Genomic DNA, 23,247 nt, shown 5'->3' with positions numbered 1-23,247 from the left:
CAAAATAAAAACAAAATAAAACATGGAAATAATCTTTATTTACAGCCAACAATTAATGTATTAACATAAAAATGACAACAAATGACAAATGTATTTATATAGAGATTAATTAAAATTATGAATTTCATGACCTATGAAATGATAACTGTGCCAACAGTTAGCCATCTTTTGGCTTTCTAACCAAAAATGTTGATTAAATGGCCTCAGTTCAGAAACATTTTTTATGCCCACATGCTCATTATTATTTTTTAAACAATTTCATTTTCTTACTTTCATATTTTTTCTCATCTCATCTGAAAGTAAAAGTTCAATAATGAACTAACTTGACATAACATTTAATGAACTAAATTGACAGAACATTTGTTCTAAAAAAAAAAAACAGCAGATCAAAATGTCTAAACATATTCTTTAACAAAAATATCTTGTTAACTTCAGAAAAGAACTGTCAAGTTCTTGATGTCCTGATGGCTTCATTTTTACAATAGAATTTACCAATAATTTTAGTTTTTTCAATAAATATGTAAAGTTGAGAATTAAGTTGTTGCATTGTCCTCACTTTCAACATTGCACTGTGGGCTGTTCTGGTGTGTATAATCTCTGTTAGATTCACCTTTGTGACTTGATTGTGTTTCATTATGAGTTCTTTCATCATCTTGGTTGGACTGAGCATCATTATCAGGATTGGATGTAGCATGATTGGATAGGGCTGTAGCATGATTGCTGTTGTCCTCACTGACTGATTGGTCTTCTTCACTATCACCACCACTTTCAGAAGCGTCACTGTCATTGTCACTCTCAGACTTTGTTTTGGAATCTGGTAGGAATGAACAAAGCCATGAGAACATCTCAGGAGTAGAGCTACCACTAAACACTCATAATGTTCTCTTCCCTTAATTGGTCATAAAGCATCCTGATGCAGTCCCAGCTGCGATGGGCAGGCCACATCAGCAGAATGGAAGACTCTCACATCCCTAAAGGACTACTTTATGACCAATTAAGGGAAGAGAAGTGATCTTGTGATCTTGGTCAAAGAAAATGCTTTAGTGACAACCTCAAAGCTTCTCTGAAAGCCTTCAGCATTGACCCCGCCACCCGGGAGACAGAAACACATGATAGAGCATCATGGCATCACTCTGGGAAAACTGACACACAGATTGCAGAGGACAATTGGACTGGACTAACCTGCCCAGAGTGCAGCCAAACATTTCGGGCTCACATAGGTCTCACCAGCCACAAGAAGAGGCACAAAACCCCAGTGCAAAGCCCTCAGCCCCCCTGGATGATAAAAGTGGTCCTCATCAACCACGATGGATAGTTATACATAAGTTATACACCTTGAATACCCAGTCCAGCTACAACCAAAATAACTAGATGAATTGAGTGTGTACAGAGTAAGTTTTATTTACCTGACTGATAGTGTTAATAACATTAACTAACAAACTGAGTGTTGATAACATTACTAAAAGACTGAGAGTTGATACAAATAATGGATATAAATAATCACTGACTAAGGGTGTGGAAAAAAATGTAATGAGCTCACCTGAACCAGTTTTCTTTTTCATTTTCTTGGCTTTGAGTTTCTCTTTCTTTTTTAATCTAAGAAATAACAGAATGGAACAATGGTCATTACATAAGGTGCATCTCTTTTTAAAACATTACAAACTACACATTCTTTTCAAGCTTAAATAATAAATTTCAAGATGTACCCAGTAGCAGCAACATCTTTTTTTAAGTAAAATAAAAATAAAAAAATAAAAAAATAAAAATATATATATATATATATGATACTGTAAAAAAAAAAAGCTTTTACAAAGTGCAGACCTGCCTACCAAAAAAAAGTCCAAATGCGTAACGCTGATGGTCCAAATGCATATTTTGGCACCAGAATGCGTTACACGATCCACTATTTTTATTTTGTCATATATATATATATATATATAATATTAGATCTAGATTTCATGATTAGATCTACAATCTAAATCTAGATCAATACGACAATAGAGATGATATCTAGACTAGATCTGGATCTATGTCTATATAATCATAATATAATGAATGTAATCTACTCTAGATCTGGGCTCAAGAGTGTTACCTGTTACAAACGTAGGTCTACTCCAAACTTTCGTAGGCCTACCTTCATCCTCGATCTGTTCTATACTAAGACTAAGAATCTAGTCAAGATCTAGACTAGATGGTAGTAGATTCTAAGTAGATGTTATCGATCTAGATCTAGTCAATCTAAATTGACTAAATCATACTACAACTAAATTGGATCTAGATTGTAGATTGTAGAGTAATGTAGAGAATCATGACATAACATAATGTCTAGCTAGACTCTAGCTAGATTATCTATTCCTGTATAACAAGTTATCTAGATTCTAGATCTAGAATCCAGATCTAGATCTAGACTAGATATCTACAATGTCACTCAATGTGTTTTGAATCGATAGCACTTCGATATTTTTTTCTACACAAATGAATACGGGAATCAGGGATTCAACATAATTAACCATAATGAACTTACAAAAAAAAAGTCACGTTGGTGTATCAGCTAACTGATGGTACCAACCCGCCACTCCCTCACTCTCGCATTCTTCATTTCTTGACTAAATCTAATTGCTTTTAAAAACCAATCAACGTATAGATCTGGACACAATGTGTTCCCCCACCTTTTCTCCTCCCCCCCCCCCCACAGGACAGCTTAGCGTGACCTCCGAAGCTCGTAAGCTAGTCTAGAGAGGAAAAAAAAAAAGGATACGAAATGCGTACCGCGACGGGTTAAATGCGTATTTGCGTACTGACTGTCATTTTCTGGACATTTTGCGTAACGAATACACATTTTGCGTAACAGTAGGCAGGTCTGAAAGTGCAATTGTATCAATTAGTTTGGATCAGTCATGTAATTAAATTTGTAATAGATATATCACTTATCTGGACCAGTTGGGAACATTATAGGGATATCTGGCTGAATTTTTGCTGTAAACAGTTTATAAAAAAAATAGAACGTCCTGAATTCAAACTTTTGGCTCACACCTGCTCAAGCTGACATAATAACACTTTGCTTATACCACCACTCAGTCAAGTACAATTTCTTTCCTTTATTTGAAATACCAAACAAAGCAGCTAATTACCAATAGTTAATTAACTAATTGGTTAGTTGTTTTTTTTTGTTTTTTTTTTTTATTGATTCTTGTGTTGTCAGTTAAAAAAAATAATACTGCAAAATTTCAGCTTGATCTGAGATTGGCTGTCAGAGAAATAACCTTAACAAACTTTTTACCAGAGAGACAGAGTGAGTTGATATAAGCTTTATAATAAAATTTAAAGGCAAATACCTTTTTGCTCTCTTCTTAGATGTCCTCTGTTCAGCTTCAAGTTTATGCTGCTCCAAACTTTTCTTGTAAGCTAAATCAGCTTCTTCCTATACACACATACAATTTAAATACACTGGCTTAGAATTATTTTATTTAATTATTTTTAATTATAATAATGCATTGTTTTCAAGCACCAGAGACTAAAGAAGATTGAAGAAATGCACAATGAACCATCTGCGATCAACTTATTTAGCAACATACTGCAGATCAAGCAGTTGAAAGGTTTTCTAATTAAAAGCTAGGGACACATTCCTTGATGGAAATGTTTTAGAAGCTTTTTATGTAACATCAATGTCCATATAGCTAATGACTGTGTGGTAGACATGTCTGTTTGTCAAGAGTCAAAGAATTATTGCACCAACCATTTTAAACATTGGGACCAAGTAAATGCCATTGGGAGTTCTGGAACATGACTTCTATTTTTAGTTTAATAGTCCAAAAATATGTATGAACTCTATCATTCCCCATGATAAAAACATCAGATTCAGTGGGAGCATCTAAAGTGCAATTGTTGAAGTTCTATAAGGATCCACTCTTTGTTTTAATAGGAGACAATAATCACTGCAGGTTAAACATAAAACCAAAGAAATAGAAGAAAAAGTTGAGGCAAATACACAGTCTTCTTTTACATAATACTTCATAAAGAAGTGTGCAGACAGGTGACCATTGTATACAATTAGTATAATCAATGGGGATCAATCATAAAGTGAATTCAAACTTTGTACTCTTAGATTATTATTATTTTAATTTTACATACATGTATCAACCAAGATTAGTTACACAAAATTAGCAACTGAGCAAGTGCTTTCATTGATTCATAAATGAAATAGCACAGCATTTTTTAAAGAACTTCATTAACTAAGACAAATGTTGACTAAAATAAAAAGAGTCTTTGTAATCACACAAAAATTCCAATAAAGATCAATAAAACTGTCTTAGTCTATTCTTCATATAATGTTTTAAATTAGTTTAGCACAGAAGCCTTTCTATATTCTTTAAAACCAATTAAATTTTTGGTCATTTCAACAAGTCATTATAATTTAACAATAAATAATTCAACTAAAATCAGCTATTTTATGAAATCACCTTATCAGCCATTTCTTTGATAAATTTTTGACGAGCATATTCCCTCCTTCGGACACCTCGGTAGACATGAAAGTCCCCACTGCCAGCTCCAGCACTGGATCCTATTAGACAAACATTTATTTGTATATATACTTGGTGACAATTTAACATACAAATAAAATTATTTCATCAGTATGGTATGTGCATATTTTGATATGTTTGTTGCAAGCTAATTTTTTTTTATTCGGGCTATTAAACTATTAAGAATGAAAAAAAAAAGGCATATAATGATTGTTAAGGTCAAAAGAAAGTAAAGTAGCAAATGTGTTTGTATGCCATAAACAAAAATGTAAATTAGATCAAGAACAAAACCGATTTTACTGATTTGGCAAACAGCGAGCTTGGAAATACTGTCAGTTGCAATATAATGAATTGGTTACAGATAACAAATAAATCATCATACTTTTGACTCCTAGTGGAGTATAAGGCCTAATAGTACTTCGAATAGTACTTTGCCATCGAACTCTAAACTGGGGAATTCCCTAGAGTTGGGTCCAGCATTTCTTTTGTGCTGTGGGTTCCAGTCAATCACTCGCTTTGCACAATATTCTTCTGTGCCCTCTACATAATTGAAATATTTCTTTTTATTCACATGGCATTTCTATTAATTCATTAACCCTCTACAACATTAAAATGCAATGCCATTTTCAAGACTACCACATTGTGAAAATTTGAAAGAAACTATAGGTAAAACATTTAGGAATTAGTTCAGGTGTCAGCTTGCCCTTTCTGTCACAGAAGAGAAAACATACAAACTTAAGGCCTCCAATACTGATAGAGAACTCTATATATTATCTTATCTTATATAATACAGACGTTACTTTAAAAAAGAAGATGATTACGTCCTACGCGTCATGCATTCAGTCATGTATATTAACCAATGACTTAAATTCTGCCAAGTCACTGGTTTTCCTGGCTAGCTCAGGCAACCCATTCCGTGCTCTAATAGCACTAGGGAAGAAGGAGTATTTGTACAAATTTGTCCTAGCTTATGGGATGAGGAATGTGCCTTTATCTTTGTGTCTTTCTGAGTATTTTATTAAATTTTGTTTTTGTATTTGAAGATTATGGTTTGGTGTTTTATGTATAATAACTACTTTACTTTTGAGTCTTCAGTCCTGAAGGCTTTCTAAATTTAGTGACTTTCAAGACTCTGGGTCATACCACAGAAGACAAATTCAGATCTTGAAAAATAACTTAATCCACCAGCCCCAGCGCAACCTGGCAATCAAAGACTTCTTTGAATGAGATATGAAAAAATATGCAGTTGGGTCAGTGTAGTCATGTGACATGCTGCACTATGTCTTTACCTTCAGACTTGAAGACAAAGCAACTTGACAAATTTCTGATTAACACTTGAATATCAGCCTACATGATTAAACATCGAGATAAAAGCAGATTTGCCAACATTTAAAAATAAACTTCTTCTATCATTTCTAATAAAATAGAATTTCTGATAAAAGCAAAGTAGATTGATAGAAGCCAACAGTAAAAATGATTATGATAGTCTGCAGCGCAATGTTTACTGTATTTTTTCATGTATTGGCAAAATGGTGAGTGACTGACAGATAAGAAACAAAGTTAACTTCCCCAATGGAACTTAAAACCTTTGATCCTGGTAGCCCAAGTTGACTGAAGTTATCTAGGAAACAATCTCAAGACTTCTAGATATTTAGTTGTTACACACATTTCTTATTACCCCAAATATTTCTGATGAATTCCAAAGGAGCCCTCAGTGCTTTTTCTTTGGACTTTTCAGGTATGACAACTTCTTTGGTCTGAAAAGTCATGAGAAAAACAAAAAGACATTTACAACAAGTGTAAAACATATTAACTCTAACTCATCATAAGAAATATTTTAACAAAGCAACACAAATTAATATATGTAAAGAATCAAGTGAATGTTTTGAAAATATCTCAAAGTCTTTTTATTTCAACTTAAGTTATAAACAGTAAACAGAACCTTTGAGTAAAATTATCTTAAAATTCTTTTTCTTCAAATTATGTTCATAATAAATAGTGACTTAAGAACTAAAGAATAAAGAACTAAAGAATTTTAACTTATAGCTTTCTAAGCCAATCTAATTAATCTTGATCTTCTGCTATTGTGTCAGTTAGGGTGTTTGATATATATAAATAAATATCAGCCAGTGCTAATGGTGGAAATTGATCATTCTCTCCCATAGACAATACTGTTTCACTTTTTGCAAACTATTATATTTTGGAACAAAGATTTACTGCTGCAGTAGTGAACAACTGTTTAGAAAGCACACACTAAACATACATCTAGGTAACCTTGCCAGACCAAGTCAAAACAAAGAACATTTGGGTCATGAGGATAATAAAGCAAACAAACAAAAAGACAAACAGTTAACACAAAATAGGCTTAAAGACCAACTGAAGAGGTTTTTTTCGAAATTGAGATAGCGATTGATTTAGATAGTAGATAGCATCAAAGTTAGTTCCTAAAAATTTGAGATTTTAGAAAAGCGTATTTATATTAGAAAAAGTAATTTGAAAGTGTAAAAAATAACGAGATTTGAAAATCAGCTTCAATGGCCGAAACCGGAAGTGACGTATTGTAATGGACTGAGAAAATGTAAATAAAAATAGACATGGCTGGATACGTTATTGATAGCGATTCAGATGAAAAACTTATCTAAATGTAGCTGTCCAACAGTTTTAAATGATACTTATCATGGGATGCACCAAAATGCCATGAAGAGAACTCTTCTACTTTTTCAAAATATATTCTAGAGCAGACTATTGAATTAATATAATTATAGATAGATTATAATAATAGGACTAGCTAGTCACTAGTAGATTGTCACTAGACGTGACTAGATCACTAGAATCTAGATCTACTACTCAGATCTAGACCTAGTCTACTCTAGTAGTAGTCTCTAGTATCATCAAGTACTAGTAGATCATCTAGGTCTAGGTATACTATACTTAGACTATACTAAGTCTAATAGTTATAACAAAACTAAATGGTTAGATCTATCTATATTATTTTCTATATCTCTAAGTCTAATTCTAGCTAGGCCTTCTAACAATTTTACTAGTCACTCACTAGAATTCACTAGATCTAGAGTTTATAAATACTTGACTTGTATTATTGTACTAATTGTAGTAATACTACTAGTAGTACTAGTAATAGTTTATAAACTAGTAGATTTAACTAATTAAGTAGATCTAGAGTAATCTAGACTAGCCTCTATGTTAAGTCTAAGCCCAGTCGCCAACATTTTTTGGTAATCGGTAATAGCTTGTAATAGTAAGACCTAGTGAGTAGTGTCCTAGCAATAGCATAAAGATTATTCATAGATATAAATATAATATTATAATAGTCAAGGACTAAACCTAAAGCCTAAGCTAAATCTATATAGAATATATTTATACTCTTTACTAGCCCTTACTATACTAATTAATAAGGCTAAACTTTAGATCTAAAAAAATAATAAGTCATCATTTATATTGGTAATATAAAATACAGATTTTTACTAAACACATGTGACATTTCTTTAAGTCTTAAACTTAAACAGGGCCGGTCCTAACGATTGCGGGGCCCTATGTGAAACTGATTGCGCGGGGCCTAGTCTGGGTGGGAATAAGGATAATAAGTGAAAATTAAGATTTCGTATTTAAAAAAAATTCGACTTTGAATTTTATTAAATCTTTACTAAGTACAAGATTACGATCAAATTAACTTTACTTTACGAACTTTGCAACCTATGGCATATTAAAATGCCAGTCACTCTATTAAAGTAAATAAAGTATGGAAACTTCTGATTAAAGTGAAAATTTGCCTAATTATTACATTTTAGTACATGAAAGCTGACAATGTCTTATTTCGTTTATCGCGCGTAGGATTAGCGTTTTCGGAATGAATGACACCCACAATTTTGTCTATTTTTCAGGAGATTTTTATGAGATTTCCAGGTTTTATATATACCGATATATATATATATATTGCAATTTAACTATTACACCTAGAATTAGCACGAAGCCTATGAAAGTGCAGGGCCCACTGCGACCGCATAGGTTGCAGTGGCTTAAGACCGGCCCTGGTCTTATATATATTAGATTGCCTAGACCTAGAGTAGAGTAATTTATTATTATTAAGAACAATAAGAGTTAGATGTTGATGTTAGATCAGATAATCAGTATAACATATATAATATATATATATATATAACCACTAGTTCTATATATGTATACATAATTAAGTATAAATGTTAATAAATAAATTTTTTAAAATCTATTTTACAGAAAACATATATGACATGTGGCGTACAGACAAGTTTACTAGATGGATCTTTCATCATTTTGGAAATACAATATTCCCTGTGAAACAAATCACAGAAACATTCTACAATTTTATTTTATATAATAAATACCAATAAATGTAAATACAAAATCACATTTTAATAGAGTTCTTCATTATACACACAACATTATTTTAGTATGTTCCTTTTCACTTGCTAGGTTTAGACAAAGTTTCGAATCAGGATTTAATACTATTAAGTCATAGCCCAAAACTCCAGCAGGATGTTAGTTAATGGCAGTGGTCAATGTTTGAACCTGAGACCACAGAGAAGACAGTTCGGAATGCAAACCACACAACTTTCTGCGTTTCGAAACCTATTCAAATTTTGATCATTTTTATGTTAATGCAGATCTGAATGTCCATTGCAATGATGACTTGATCTGTAAAGGGGTTACATTTTTAAAAAATAAGTTGGATCTCATTCTTCGAATGATGCTATTTATTAGAAATTGCAACGTGGAATACATATTAGAGGCCAAAAGAAAATCCACTGATGAGGGAAGACGTAGACGTCGTAAAGAACATTTAAATTGACCACCAGCTGAATATGGTTATGTCTTCGCTGGACGCGGCAAAATATCTAGTTAGCAGCTGGGGCTGCGTAGCCATGGAAAATACTGATTTCTCATTAATCTTTCGACTCGACTGCCAGCCTTATTTATTAAACACTTTAAATTATGAATAGCTCTGCATTTTTTAATAACAATAAAAAAAAAATATATATTCAGTGATTAACTGGCAATAATTGAGTTACTAAAATTTAATAAAATGAGTTGCATAATTACATCAACAGTAGCCTATATGCATTACTTAACATTATATTGATACTATAATTTATTTTCCACTTCCCTGACTTCCCAGAGAAAAGAAAAAAATGACAACTCCTTCTCCAATAGGATAATCTCTTTCATTTATAGTCTAAACACAATTTAAAACTTTGTTACCTACAGTTACAGATTAACTTGCTAACTTAACTATCTAATAATCTAATGATTCTATTCCAATCAACAAATGAGTCAAGCGTGAGATAAATGAAAACTCTTAAATTTTTAGATACATATTTATAGAACTATGTAAGTATATAGGCCCGAATATGCGGTACGAATATATTTAAATAAGAGTGTAATAAAATCCATATTTCGTATATTAATAATATTATAGAATTGGTAGATCTAGGTATAATTTTTGCCTTATAGATTAGTTTTTAGAAATTTAGATCTAGTACTTTTTTTACTAGTAGATCTAAATCAGACTACTTTTAAGTCTAAGTTAAGGTTTAAGTTAAAGCTATTTGCCTAGTGTTGTACGGGGTTGTGACTCTAGATTCAAACTAAATATAATCGTATACTACAATAACTACATTGAATGAGCTCAACATTCACATTTAATAATTGTTTTTTTTCCCATATTGGGCATATTTAGGGACGACTATAGGTTAATATTCACTAAGTGTATAGATAGAGTATATAATTTTAAACTTTGTTTTTCTAGATCTAGGCCCAGCACCTCGATCGGATCAGTCTAAATAGATAGGTCTTATCTCTAAATATCCAATACTACTACTAGATCTAGACTTCATCTAATTGGATTTAGATCTAAATTTAGGTCTACTTCGTACATCATTAATGATCTGAGAAAAGAACTCTGCTCTTGATCAAAAGCAGTAGATCTAGAACTAGAATAAGCCTGAAGCAGTAACATAAGCCATAAATTGCGTAACTTGACTAAAACGAAACATGTGAACTGAGGCTCGCGGTACTGTGTGGGGTGAAACGCTGTTCGCTTGACTAGATCAAGAATAAGCCGACAAACAGTAGATCTAACATGCAAAGCCATAAATTGCGTGATTTGACCTAATTTCCCCAACTCTTAACATCCCCTTTTTATAAATTGGCGTGTTTTAGTCGCCTTTGTTTTTAGAAACTAGCATTCCTGTAAAAAGGAATAGGGAAATACGCTAAGCCATAAACTGAAAAATTTGACCTAATTTCCCTTAAACTACGTCATCGACCTTGGTTGTCTGGGAAATACTGATCTCGAATGGCTTCGAGATTGTGAAATTTAATAGTCCCTAAAACTCACATTAAATTGCTTATATCTAAATAATTACAAAGAATATATGTCTAAAATTTCGTATGTATGTTTTTTTAAGCATTATGAATCTAAAAAAAAGTATAACACCGGTTTCCGCGTCTGACCCCAAAACCTCTTCAGTTGGTCTTTAAGCTAACTTATCTGTCCGATGTTGTTCTCTATTGAGGCAGAAAAGAAATGAGCTATGCTGGTGTAAAAGTGATGGAAAACGGAAGGGGTGGTGATGTCAGACAAAGATAAATGGGAAAAAGGTGGAGTGTTAGTCCCCATCTCATATTTATTTAAGTGTGTTGGCTGTTGAGTCCATGAGGGTGAAGGGTGCATGACATGTAAATAAGTTTATTTTTAATCTGCAGACAGGTGTTTCTGTCATTGCATTTCTGCATGAGGAGATCAGTGTTATCCCTATTTTGTGAGCAATTTTTATTTAAAAACATCAATTACAAAGTTATTATTGAAAAGAAAACAAAAAGAATAATATATTATTAAACTTAAATCTGTAAATAAAATCACATGTTCTATCTAAAACTGTCAAAACATCGGGGTTTCCTTTTCGCCTTTTGTATTTTAAGTCAAATACCTGTAGACCTAGACCAATCATCATACATTCATAGTAGGCCTAAACACTGACTTGTGACATTGCAACCTGTGGGCAGGGGAGACCAATAGCTTGTTGCCCTGTCGCATAGTCCTATGACGTGGCAGCAAGCTATTGTTCTAGTTAGTAGATAGACTGCACACAGATTGTGACAGATGCGACGTTGCAGGTCAGTCAGAGTTCAGGCCTTCTTAGACTAAGACCTAAGACTAAAAATAAGGCTTCTAATATCTAACAAGTGAACTAAGTCTAAGACGTCTTAGTCGTCTAAGTAAGTTTAGTAAGTATTAAGACTTCACTTAGTCTTAGAATTGACTTAGATCTAGTTCTAGATTCTAGGTCTAGATGAAGTAGATTGACTAGACATAGAACTAAGAAGTCTTGACCTTGATGTAGGGAGGGGAAATAAAAAATTGATCTTTGAAAAAACAATTTTTCGTTAGTACATCATTAAAATACTTATATCGAACTTTCCAATGGTGTTTAAATTATGACTGTATGTCTAATAGTTAGAAAGTTATGAATTTTTTTTTGTCGTTTTGGCCTAACATTGTTGCCATGGAACAAAAGAGATGAGTCATCATGAGAGCGTCTCTCTCGCTAAGCCAGCGAGACACACCCCCCGCTCAAAAAGTTAAAAAGTTGGAATTGAGTTTCGTAGAGGATAAATCTACTTATTAAATAAGAAATTTAATAGTAGATTTAGTATTCATAGTGAATTTCTAGCTCACAAATCTAATTTCATTTATATTTATGAACTTTACTTGTTTAAAATGTAAATATTGATGTAATAAACAAATTATCGGGTCTAGATCTACAAGAATTGTCAGAGAGGCGGGGACAAAATGGCGGCGTTCTGATGGCAGAAAATAACAAAATATTTAAAAAGTGGGATCAAAATCGTCTGAAACAATTATTTTTCAAATGCGCTTTATAATTCATGCGACGACGATTAATACATAAAATCTATTTGAATATATCCAGAATATTAGGCCTTACATGGCCTCCAGTGGTTTTACATTGATGACGAAATTTTCTTATCAAAATTCAGTAAATTCTGAAAAACCCATAGCCCCCAATGGTAAACCGTATTTTCAAGTTTGTGAGCGATGCGACGGAGATATCGAGATAAAACTTGGCAGAATTATAGCCAGGCATGATATCTACCATAGGAAAAAAAATGAATCATTGATCATTTTCCTGGACCCTGCATTGCTAAAAACAAAAAATGAGTATTTTTTATAATAAAAGTAAAAATGACAAATAACTTTTAAAAAAAAGCCGTAATTAAGCTTTATATAGGCCATGGTCTAAAGTAATCGATAACACAAGTTTAAAACTTCTCTTATTTCATTCAAAAGTGTACTAAATTTGCATGTGTGGTTTATGTGAAAAAAAGTCAAAAACGCAATCTCAAGTTTATCGGTCATTTTTTACTTTCACACTTCCGCGTTTTTTCGCCTAACTACTTGATGATCTAGACCTAGATTTATCATCATCTTTAGATTTTACTACTTTACTGTACTGGTCTTTAGACTTAGACAATCTTAACTGACTTAATTAATGATGATGATTAATCAATTAATCTTCAATTTATCTTGACTTGACTCAGCCTTGTCACTGAAGACACTGAACTTACTGAAGTTTCAATTTTAGTTTGAAGTGAATGTAACTCTTCAGACTCTTGTTTTATTTTAATCATTTAATTTTAAATTTAATGATTTAATTGGTAATAGTTTAGATGCCAGAACTTACAGGATTACTCATCAACTTTTCTAATTTGAGCCTTTGTAAGTCGACAGGAGTTTTAATTACTTTTACTCCATCTTTGTCTTTTTCTTTCTTGGAGCTTTCTTTCGATACTTTTGTGTTGTTATTCGCCATTTTTTAGAGTTACTCTCTACCTTCAAAAGATAAGAATATACTTAAAACTAGACAAATATTACTTTCGCACATTTAAAAAAAATGTTTTACATGTTTCGGATGTTCCTTCTGAGTTGTAGTTTACTTCCTAGCCCAAACCTCCCGCAGGACGACGGGGGATGGGAGCGGGCAGGATTTGAGCCCGGGACCATCGATAAATCCAAACGACAGTCCAGCGCGCAAACCGCACGACCAGGCAGCAATCCACGATCTTGATTTCTTAATAATCACTTTCGAATGATTTCCTTTAGTTTGACTTTGACATATAATCTAATTTAGTAATATTAAAGAAAGAGGGAGAACTTCTGCAAGTGCAAATGAGGCCGTTAAGGTTAGAAAATCTTAATTTCTTTTATTTATTGTCACAAGAGTTTAATAACTAACCACTCATTGCTTTCATGGACAGCCTTCAGTTTAGATTGCAGTCAGATAGCCTATATAGATCTAGGTCTAAGTCAGTTAAATTTTTGCAATGATCATTTTCTTCACATTGTTGGCCTACATTGGAGAAGATTAACCTCTAATTGAGATTTTTGTTTATACTTTAAATATAATCAACGAAGACTTGCTTTCAACGTTAAAAAGCCTTGAGAAAAAAATGTCTGAGTGATTGTCTAGAACGTCACTTGATAGGTTTCTTGTTACCAGCCTTAAATAAACAAATATGTGACATAGAGGCTTGTCATCTTTAAATCTATTTATAAATAATTCGTTTTATATGCTTAAATCATGATGATAGTTCCATGCTTAAACCATAAAATATGAACTATTTAATTCGATTGATGGTCTACATTAGCAGTAAACAACATAGTCTAGTAAAAGACGGGCATTTTCACGCAAAAAGATGACACGTCTTATATAGATAAGATAATTAGAGACCCTTATACTGGTCCAAACAAATAATATTCAGTTTGACTACAATTGTCCACCTCAGCAAAATCCAATAATTATTTTTAATATAGGCCAGTTGCGTCACTAGGGGGTGCCCCGGGGGGGGGGGTCCGCACCGGGTGACACCCGTTAATAAAATACAATAAAACAATAAAATTAACATTAGATAATGAAGCTTTAGAAAAAAATGACAGCCCTACATACCTTGGAGTCACCTATGACCCGAGACTAACCTGGAAAAGCCAAATAGATAAAACACAAAGTAAAGGCATCCAGAGACTATCCCTCTTGAAAAAAATAGCTGGCACAGATTGGGGAGCTAATCACAACATCCTGATAAAGACCTATACCAGTTACGTAAGACCTGTACTAGAATATGGTGCCACAGCATGGGGCTAAGCAGCCCAAACCAACCTAAGAAAAATAGACAGGGTTCAAAATATTGGTCTAAGGATAATGACAGGAGCAATCAAAACAACACCCATAAGAGCTATGGAGGAAACCGCTGCCCTGATTTCTCTGGATGAAAGAAGAGAAATAAAAATCCTTTCCTAATTCACTAAATTGGAAACCATGGAGAGGCACCCACTCAAAACAAAAACCCACAAAACTGGCACAAAAAAAAAAAGTTTCAAAAGGACCAATTTCATACAGGAATCTCTAAGCCTAAAAAAGAAACAGCAACTTGAAAAAATTACTCTGGAATCCTCGATACACTATAATGAATCTCCACACTGGGACGAAAGCTCTCTTCCTACTATAAGGGACCATATCGAAAGCATAAAAAGAAAATCTGATTACAGACCAACAGAGCTCAAGAAAATAGTGAACTGTTTTCTACATACCAATTATCCTAGCAATCAGTGGATCAGAGTTTACACGGATGGCTCAACCCATAAAGCCACCACAAATGGAGGAGCTGGAATACTTATCGAATGGCCTGATGGAGGAAAACTAGAAAAATCCTTTGCAACTGGAGAGCTCTCTGACAGTCACAGAGCAGAAAGGGAAGCACTAGCACTAGCTGCTACCATGCTAGCAAATCATCCAAGTTCCCCACACAGTCAGATTGTCTTTCTAACCGATGCAAAAACAACCCTCCAAAGCCTGCAAAACTCTGATTCCTCATATATTAAAAACCTCAGAACAGCACTTACAAAGCTCAACAGCAACAGCAAAAAAAACTGTAATTCAATGGATACCAGCTCATATAGAACTAGAAGGAAATGAGAAGGCTGACACACTCGCCAAGAGTGGGAGAACAAACTCACAAGTAAACTCTGCACTCTATCCAGAAGAAATTAATTGTAGATAAAATAAATGAGAAATGGACGAGCTCCCATCCAAATCACAAGAAAGATGATGCTTACTATAAGCTATCCCGACAAGACTAACGTCTAATCTTTCGACTCAGGACCGGACACAACAGAATGCGACAACACATGTTCCAGAAGCTCAAAATTGGAACCAGTGAAATCTGCCCATGTGGAGTATCACCAGAAAATGCCGACCACGTCCTCCAAAACTGCTTTCTCTACCAAGAGGCCCGTATAAGACATTGGCCCCAAATCACCCCAATAGAAAGAAAACTATATGGAGAGCTCCCTGATTTGTAAACCACTGCGCAGTTCATCTCATGTATTGGTCTAGTCATATGAACACTCCAACATAACAATGAGAACGATGAAGAAGAAGAAGAAGGATTGATAAAAAGAGACTTCATAAAATTTAATTTGTCAAAACAAAATCTTGAAAAATTACATTTATTCCTGTAAAACAGGCAACATATAATAATTAACCAATACCGGTATTAGTAAATTAATCTTATTTGTTAGAATAGAGATATATTTATATTAGATTCAAATGGTTTACCTGAAATAGTCAGGGACATTGATGAAGTAAGCAATTCCAACTTAGTAATTAGGTATTAATTAACTCACTAATAAACCCTGCACTCTATCCAGAAGAATTGAAGAAATTAATCATAAATAAAATAAATGAGAAATGGACGAGCTCTCATCCAAATCACAAGAAAGATGACGCTTACTATAAGCTATCCCGACAAGACCAACGTCTAATCTTTCGACTCAGGACCGGACATAACAGAATGCGACAACACATGCACCGGAAGCTCAAAATTGGAACCAGTGAAATCTGCCCATGTGGAGTATCACCAGAGAATGCAGACCACGTCCTCCAAAACTGCTCTCTTTACCAAGAGGCCCGAATAAGACATTGGCCCCAAATCAACCGAATAGAAAGGAAACTATATGGAGAGCTCCCTGATTTGGAAACCACTGCGCAGTTCATCTCATGTATTGGTCTACTCATCTGAACACTCCAACATAACAATGAGAACGAAGAAGAAGAAGTAGAAGGCCAAGTGGTGGCTAAGCTAGAGCACTTCAACATTTACTCTACGAAATACTCCTTCTTCCCTAGTGCTTTTAGAGCATGGAATGGGTTGCCTGAGCTAGCCAGGAAAACCAGTGACTTGGCAGAATTTAAGTCATTGGTTAATATGCATGACTAAATGCATGACGCGTAGGACGTAATCATCTTCTTTTTTGAAGTAACGTCTGTATTATATAAGATAAGATAAGAAATATGTGACAAGTTAGCTCAAAATGTTATTGAGATTACTTTTGTCAAATCAAACTAGCATGTTATTGCAACAGAAAAATACGTTTTTTTAAAAATATGAAAATATCAGGAAAGTAATCTTAAGATGCCGGATTCACTATTCAAATAGAGAACAAGAGGTTAATCTCTTTTATACTGAGCCATAAGACAAGATATGTGAACTACAAGACACCTACAGGCAGCAAAGACGTCAACGAATACCTACCAGCCTTAGATTTAAGCCTTATTTCTTGCCAAATGCATGTCTACGTGGCATATGACAAACCTACGTGGCGTCATGTGAAAGAAGCTTTTCAAAACTTAAGTTAATTAACAACTATTAATAACTTTTGAAAAACGAATTTCAAATCAAGCAAATCTGTCCATTGATAACGAAGTCGCAAAATATATTAAAGTTAAAGTTATTTATAAGTATCCAAATTTTAAATCCTAAAAAGGAAATGTAAGTTTTTATTTCCTAAAGTTATTGTAGACTTTTAAATGTTAAGATTAAAAAATAATTTCTTTTTAAGTTTTTGTACCGATCAATATACTTTACATAAAGTTTTTTTTTTTTTTCAGTAGTCGTCTTCAGGAAACTAACACTGTAATGCTAAAAAGTTTCCGTTAGGAGCTCTTTAAAGTTTACTTAGTAATGCTTGTTCAGCTGATGTTTAATTTGTTTCTAATTTAAAAATCTTAGATGTTGATCTATGTAATAATTAACGATAAAATGTCAACGACAAAAAAAAAAAAAAAAAAAAAAACAGAATACACATTCATTTTAACTTTGTGTAACAGCAATCAACGAACTGTATTATTGCGCAAAAAAGAACGAACCGACGATAGTTTTTATTGGGAAGAATAAGAGGAACGCTGGCGGGGGGGGGGGGTTGATTCGACACCCTGATCTTACCGCACCGGGTGACACCCATCCTAGTGACGCCACTGATATAGGCATCGATATTAATCCTACATGCGACATAACCCGGACTCTGGGCCTAGGCCTACTATCTAATTTTATTCTATTTATGATTTAAACAGGAGACATTTTATTCTTCTATTGGTTTTAAGGTAGGAGACTCGATCTATTATTATATAAATCTAAGAGATGGACGCTTTATATTATAAGGCATATAGATATAATAGGCTAATACATAATTGTTTTGTGTCATTTATTTTAGGCTTTTTTTAATATACCGAAATAAAAAATGTCGTTCAAATTAAAATTCGAATTCTAGTTATGAAATATCCAGCGTCTAGACTAGCGCGACATTTTTATAGATTAAGTTCTAAGATTTAGATCCAATAGTCTAAACTAGCGAGTAGCGCTTATATATGGATCTTCGTTTAATAGTATTATAGTTAGTTCTAGAATAGTATTATATGCGTAGACGGTAGATCTAGATCTACACCACACACACTTCGCTCCACAACAAAATATCGTATTTCTTGGGGGGCGTGGCGTTCATGCTGAGACATTACTCATTAACACCATAAAGTCAAGTTATGCAGTGTCTTAAAGATCTCAAGACCAGAAGTGCTAGTTAGTAGATATAGGATTTTTTATTTATTGTGCAAAGGATGCTAGATGTTTAAATTGTTAATGTATTCTAGGTCACAAAAATAGGTCTACATGCATGTTTTCTTCAAATATCTGCATCTGTTATTCTATAGATAGTATAGGGTATAGCTCCAAATTTACTTGATAGATTTTATTACAAATCCTAGAATTATAGATATAGAATAGCCTATAAATTATATCCATATCTAGGTCTAGTATTTTGACAATTCATGAAGACATATTCCAGATAGATATAATAGACTCTTAGATCTATATAGAAGAACCTACATAGACTAGATCTGGCTAAGGTAGGCTACATTCATTGAAGTTGAACATTTTGATCATTAAAAATGTATCAGTTGTTTATCATTTTAGAATAGCCCAGTGTTATCTAGCTATATTTTAATTGGGATTATCATATCTTATGAAATACAGACATCACTTCAAAAAAAGAAGATTATAAATCAAGGTCAATCTAGTCATGCATGTTAATCAATAATTTAAATTCTTCCAAGTCATTGGTTTTCCTGGCTGACTCAGGCAACCCATTCCATGCTCAATTTAAATAACATTAGGAAAGGAGCATTTGTACAAATTTGTCCTAGCATATGAAACAAGGAATGTGCCTTTATCCTTGTGTCTTTCTGAATATTTTACTAGGATTTGTTTTTCTATTTGAAGATTATGATTCAGTGTTTTATGTATAATTGCTACTTTACTTTTAAGTCTTCTATCCTGAAGGGGTTTCTAAATTTAGTGATTTTACTAAAGGTGTTACTCTAATCAAATGTAAACATTCATTTGTTATGAATCTCACTGCTCTATTTTGTGCCTGTTCCAGTTTCTTAATGTTTTCTTGAGTTGAGGGGTTGCAAACAGAGGATGCATATTCTATTATTGGCCTAACCAGGTTAAATAACATTTTAGTTTTATGTTCTTATTTGATTTGAAGACATTTATTTTAATAAACCATAATGTTTTGTTTGATAGTTTGGTAGTTTCATCAATATGTGGATTCCATGACAATTTTTCATTTATTATAACACCTAGGTATTTTGCGTTTTTAGTCTGTGTTACTGGTTTACCATGTATAAGATAAGTGGTATTAGTGTTACTATTGTTACTGTTGTTATAAGATGCATGAGAATTATTTATAACAATATTTTATAAATCTAGTTAGTTAAGAATAAATCTAGACTAGAACTAGGACCAGTGGCGTAGCTAGGGTTATATGATGACTTGTGCAGCAGCTCTTATTGATGCCTTTGAAAAAAAAAAGAAATAAAACAGAGAAAATACTGTTGTTGTTTTTTTTCAAAATAATTTGTGTTCCATTGTTTAAGCATTGCTATTTCACAAAAAATCTATTTTACAAAAAGTGAATCTTACAAGCTTTCAATGCTGGCAAACTAACAATAATTTTATCAAAATCAATTTTTTCAACTAGCTTTTGTTCAATAGACAAAATTGACAAATCGGTGAGTCATTTATTTGTTATTATTGCTCACAAGAAATTCTTAAGTAAGTTGGAAAAATTTTGCTTGCATGCTAGCTACACATACCACAATAGTAAAAAAATATGTGAATCTAGATGGCGATATTTGGGGACGGTTATATTTATTTTTTATAATACTTAAGAGCTGAACAGATTCTGGTTTCTGAAGTTTGGAGGCTTCTGAAGAAACTTCAACAAGTTGTTGAAGCCTCTAGACAAAATTCTTTATTGTCTTTGTTGCTAGGAGAACCATCAAGATGACAATTCAATTAAAGCCACTAAAATTCATAATTATCTGCCACAGCTTGATGTTTTTCGAATAGTGTGATTATTTCTTGAACAATACGGAAGAAATTTCCATCAGCAGCTCTTTCATGTGTGTTAATATAGAATCTACATCTCTTTTTGCTTGGCATCTTTTTCTTTTGGCCAATATGCCTATCTTTAAGTTTCTGCACAATTTTATTTTTTTACTTTATTTTTTTTTTCAGGTAATGCTAATTTTATTTTAACGATCTTCTGTAGGTCTTTCTTATATTTTCTATCATAGTTTGTATGTACCATTTGGTATATGTTCTTTTTTTAAGTGTTTGCAAGTTAAATATAAATAGGTCTATTATGTTGTTTTTTTTCAGTTGTAATAAATTTATTTTCAGCCTGAACATATTCATGTTAAAACAAGATAAGAACATCTCTAAAAGGATATCATGTGTAACAGTCTTTTGAAGGTCAACACTGATTAGAAAAACAAACAAGAAGGACTAAGGATGGATAAAGTAGCTTCTTATGATTCTAATATTGTTCCTGTAAGTTATAATTTTAAATGTATTATTATAATATTATTAATTTAGTTATGTATATAATATAATATAAATATATATACAATGCTTTTTTTGTAAAAAAAATAGGTGCTGGCACTCAGTGATGGATTGCCTAACTTTTAACTACTAATTAATTAATAGTAAACGTTAAAACACAAGAAAAGTAATAATTTTTTCCCTGCATTGAAAAAGGTGTCGGTATGCCATACCGGTACGTACCGTCACAAAAAAAGCACTGTATTGGATTGATAGAACTAGAAGGAAATGAGAAGGCTGACACACTCGCCAAGAGTGGGAGAACAAACTCACAAGTAAACTCTGCACTCTATCCAGAAGAAATGAAGAAATTAATTGTAGATAAAATAAATGAGAAATGGACGAGCTTCCATCCAAATCACAAGAAAGATGATGCTTACTATAAGCTATCCCGACAAGACTAACGTCTAATCTTTCGACTCAGGACCGGACACAACAGAATGCGACAACACATGTTCCAGAAGCTCAAAATTGGAACCAGTGAAATCTGCCCATGTGGTGTATCACCAGAAAATGCCGACCACGTCCTCCAAAACTGCTTTCTCTACCAAGAGGCCCGTATAAGACATTGGCCCCAAATCACCCCAATAGAAAGAAAACTATATGGAGAGCTCCCTGATTTGTAAACCACTGCGCAGTTCATCTCATGTATTGGTCTAGTCATATGAACACTCCAACATAACAATGAGAACGATGAAGAAGAAGAAGAAGGATTGATAAAAAGAGACTTCATAAAATTTAATTTGTCAAAACAAAATCTTGAAAAATTACATTTATTCCTGTAAAACAGGCAACATATAATAATTAACCAATACCGGTATTAGTAAATTAATCTTATTTGTTAGAATAGAGATATATTTATATAAGATTCAAATGGTTTACCTGAAATAGTCAGGGACATTGATGAAGTAAGCAATTCCAACTTAGTAATTAGGTATTAATTTAGTATTAGTATTAGTATTTAGTTATTTCAGGTCATATTAATCAAAAGTGTAAAAAGCAAAATTATTATAGAAATAAATTAACTCTTTCGCTCCTAACTGACAATACCAATGTTGATTTGACCCCATTAAATTAAATTAATTTATGGCTTTATAAAGTTTAGTTTGTGTTATATAAAAAGAGCATGCATTCTTTTATAATATACCTTATATTACATTTCCTGGTTGCATACAAAAAGTTTTTGAAGTTTAATCAAAACATGGTAGTGAAACACAAATGAACAAAATGAGTAATTCCATCGGAACGTGGAAAATAATTATGGAGAGAAAGAGTTAAAGGGTCTTATAACCCTTATTTAAAAAAACAAAAAAAACAATTTCAAACGCAAAAAAAAGCAATACAAAACAAACATTGATACATATTTGTTTATAGTCAACAATCCAAATGAAACACAAGTTAATTGAATAAGAAATAAGTGTATGCCACTGTACTTAAAAAAAAACTATACAAAATGTAATTATAATAGTCGACCGGCAGCGTAGCATACACCACTATTTTGCAGGGCCAACCTTAGGCCACTGCAACCTATGCAACCACAGTGGGCCCAGCACATTTATAGGACCCGTGCTAATTTTAGGTGTATAAATTATTAAATTAAACCATTTGATAACTTATAACAGTTTTCCCGCGGCCTCCTGTCGATTTAACTGGAGGTCCTGGAAATCTCATGAAATTGCAAAATATAAGAAAAAGTCCTGGAAATATCCTGAAATTATTTTGAAAACTCATACCAATCTCCTGAAATATACAGATGAAAATTGTCTTTTTTTTTCACTGTTTAATTACTTAGGATAACTCCATCTGTCTGAGTTGCAAAAATAAAAGAGTGATCTTTCCATTGTGTCCAAACTCTTGAGCGTGCTCTGTCGCTTCAATAGTTACTACAGAGTAGATTACTCCCCCCCCCCCCTTTTTTTTTATGTGAGCTAGAAAAAAAAAAAAAAAGAGTGATATTGCACCGGTCCTGCCCTGCTATTTTGTGACTACGTGTTCTACCCCCCCCCCCTTGTTTTCTCGTGGACTATCCGCAGAGTGATCTTTCCTTTACTCCTTACTACTCATTTAAACTGTTGAGGGAAGAAGAGATTTATATATATAGATTAAAGGTATTGGTTAATAGATAGATTTAACTAATCTTCTTTAAAGAAAATGATTAAAAAAAAGGATTTAGCTCTTGATAACAAAATATGGGAACTACTGTTTTAAACTTCTGTAATGTTTACACTAGGTATTACAAAATCTTAGATGAAGGAAGTGAGCTGAAGTAGTTTAGTGCCTAGCTTTCAAAGATTTAGCAACAGTTTTATTTTGATTAAAAGCTAGAATGGATGTACAGTGAGAAGCGGAGTATTCTGCATCTGATTGTAACTAG

At 33.0% G+C, this 23,247-nt stretch overlaps 1 protein-coding gene across 1 annotated transcript; it reads right to left on the bottom strand.

Annotated features, from left to right (window-relative positions):
* Window positions 1–21: 21 nt before the first annotated feature.
* Window positions 22–13,435, bottom strand: LOC106071417 (PRKR-interacting protein 1 homolog). Its single transcript, XM_013231507.2, has 6 exons — window positions 13,277–13,435; window positions 6,199–6,277; window positions 4,461–4,561; window positions 3,336–3,421; window positions 1,541–1,596; window positions 22–814 (listed from the first exon to the last, which is right to left on the bottom strand). The coding sequence occupies exons 1-6, from the start codon at window positions 13,403–13,405 to the stop codon at window positions 534–536; spliced, it is 732 nt and encodes a 243-aa protein (XP_013086961.2). The 5' UTR covers window positions 13,406–13,435; the 3' UTR covers window positions 22–533.
* Window positions 13,436–23,247: the final 9,812 nt, after the last annotated feature.

This window comes from Biomphalaria glabrata, chromosome 12 (assembly GCF_947242115.1).
Source record: "Biomphalaria glabrata chromosome 12, xgBioGlab47.1, whole genome shotgun sequence".
Classification (NCBI taxonomy): Eukaryota; Metazoa; Mollusca; class Gastropoda; family Planorbidae; genus Biomphalaria; species Biomphalaria glabrata.
This window is presented reverse-complemented; position numbering and strand designations above follow the sequence as displayed.

Coding starts and splice junctions, on each gene's coding strand:
- LOC106071417 (XM_013231507.2), bottom strand. CDS start 13,405: ATGGCGAATAACAACACAAAAGTATCGAAAGAAAGCTCCAAGAAAGAA. Junction 6,278..13,276: donor AAAAGTTGATGAGTAATCCT/GTAAGTTCTGGC, acceptor ATGACTTTTCAG/ACCAAAGAAGTTGTCATACC. Junction 3,422..4,460: donor TCAAAGAAATGGCTGATAAG/GTGATTTCATAA, acceptor ATGTGTGTATAG/GAAGAAGCTGATTTAGCTTA.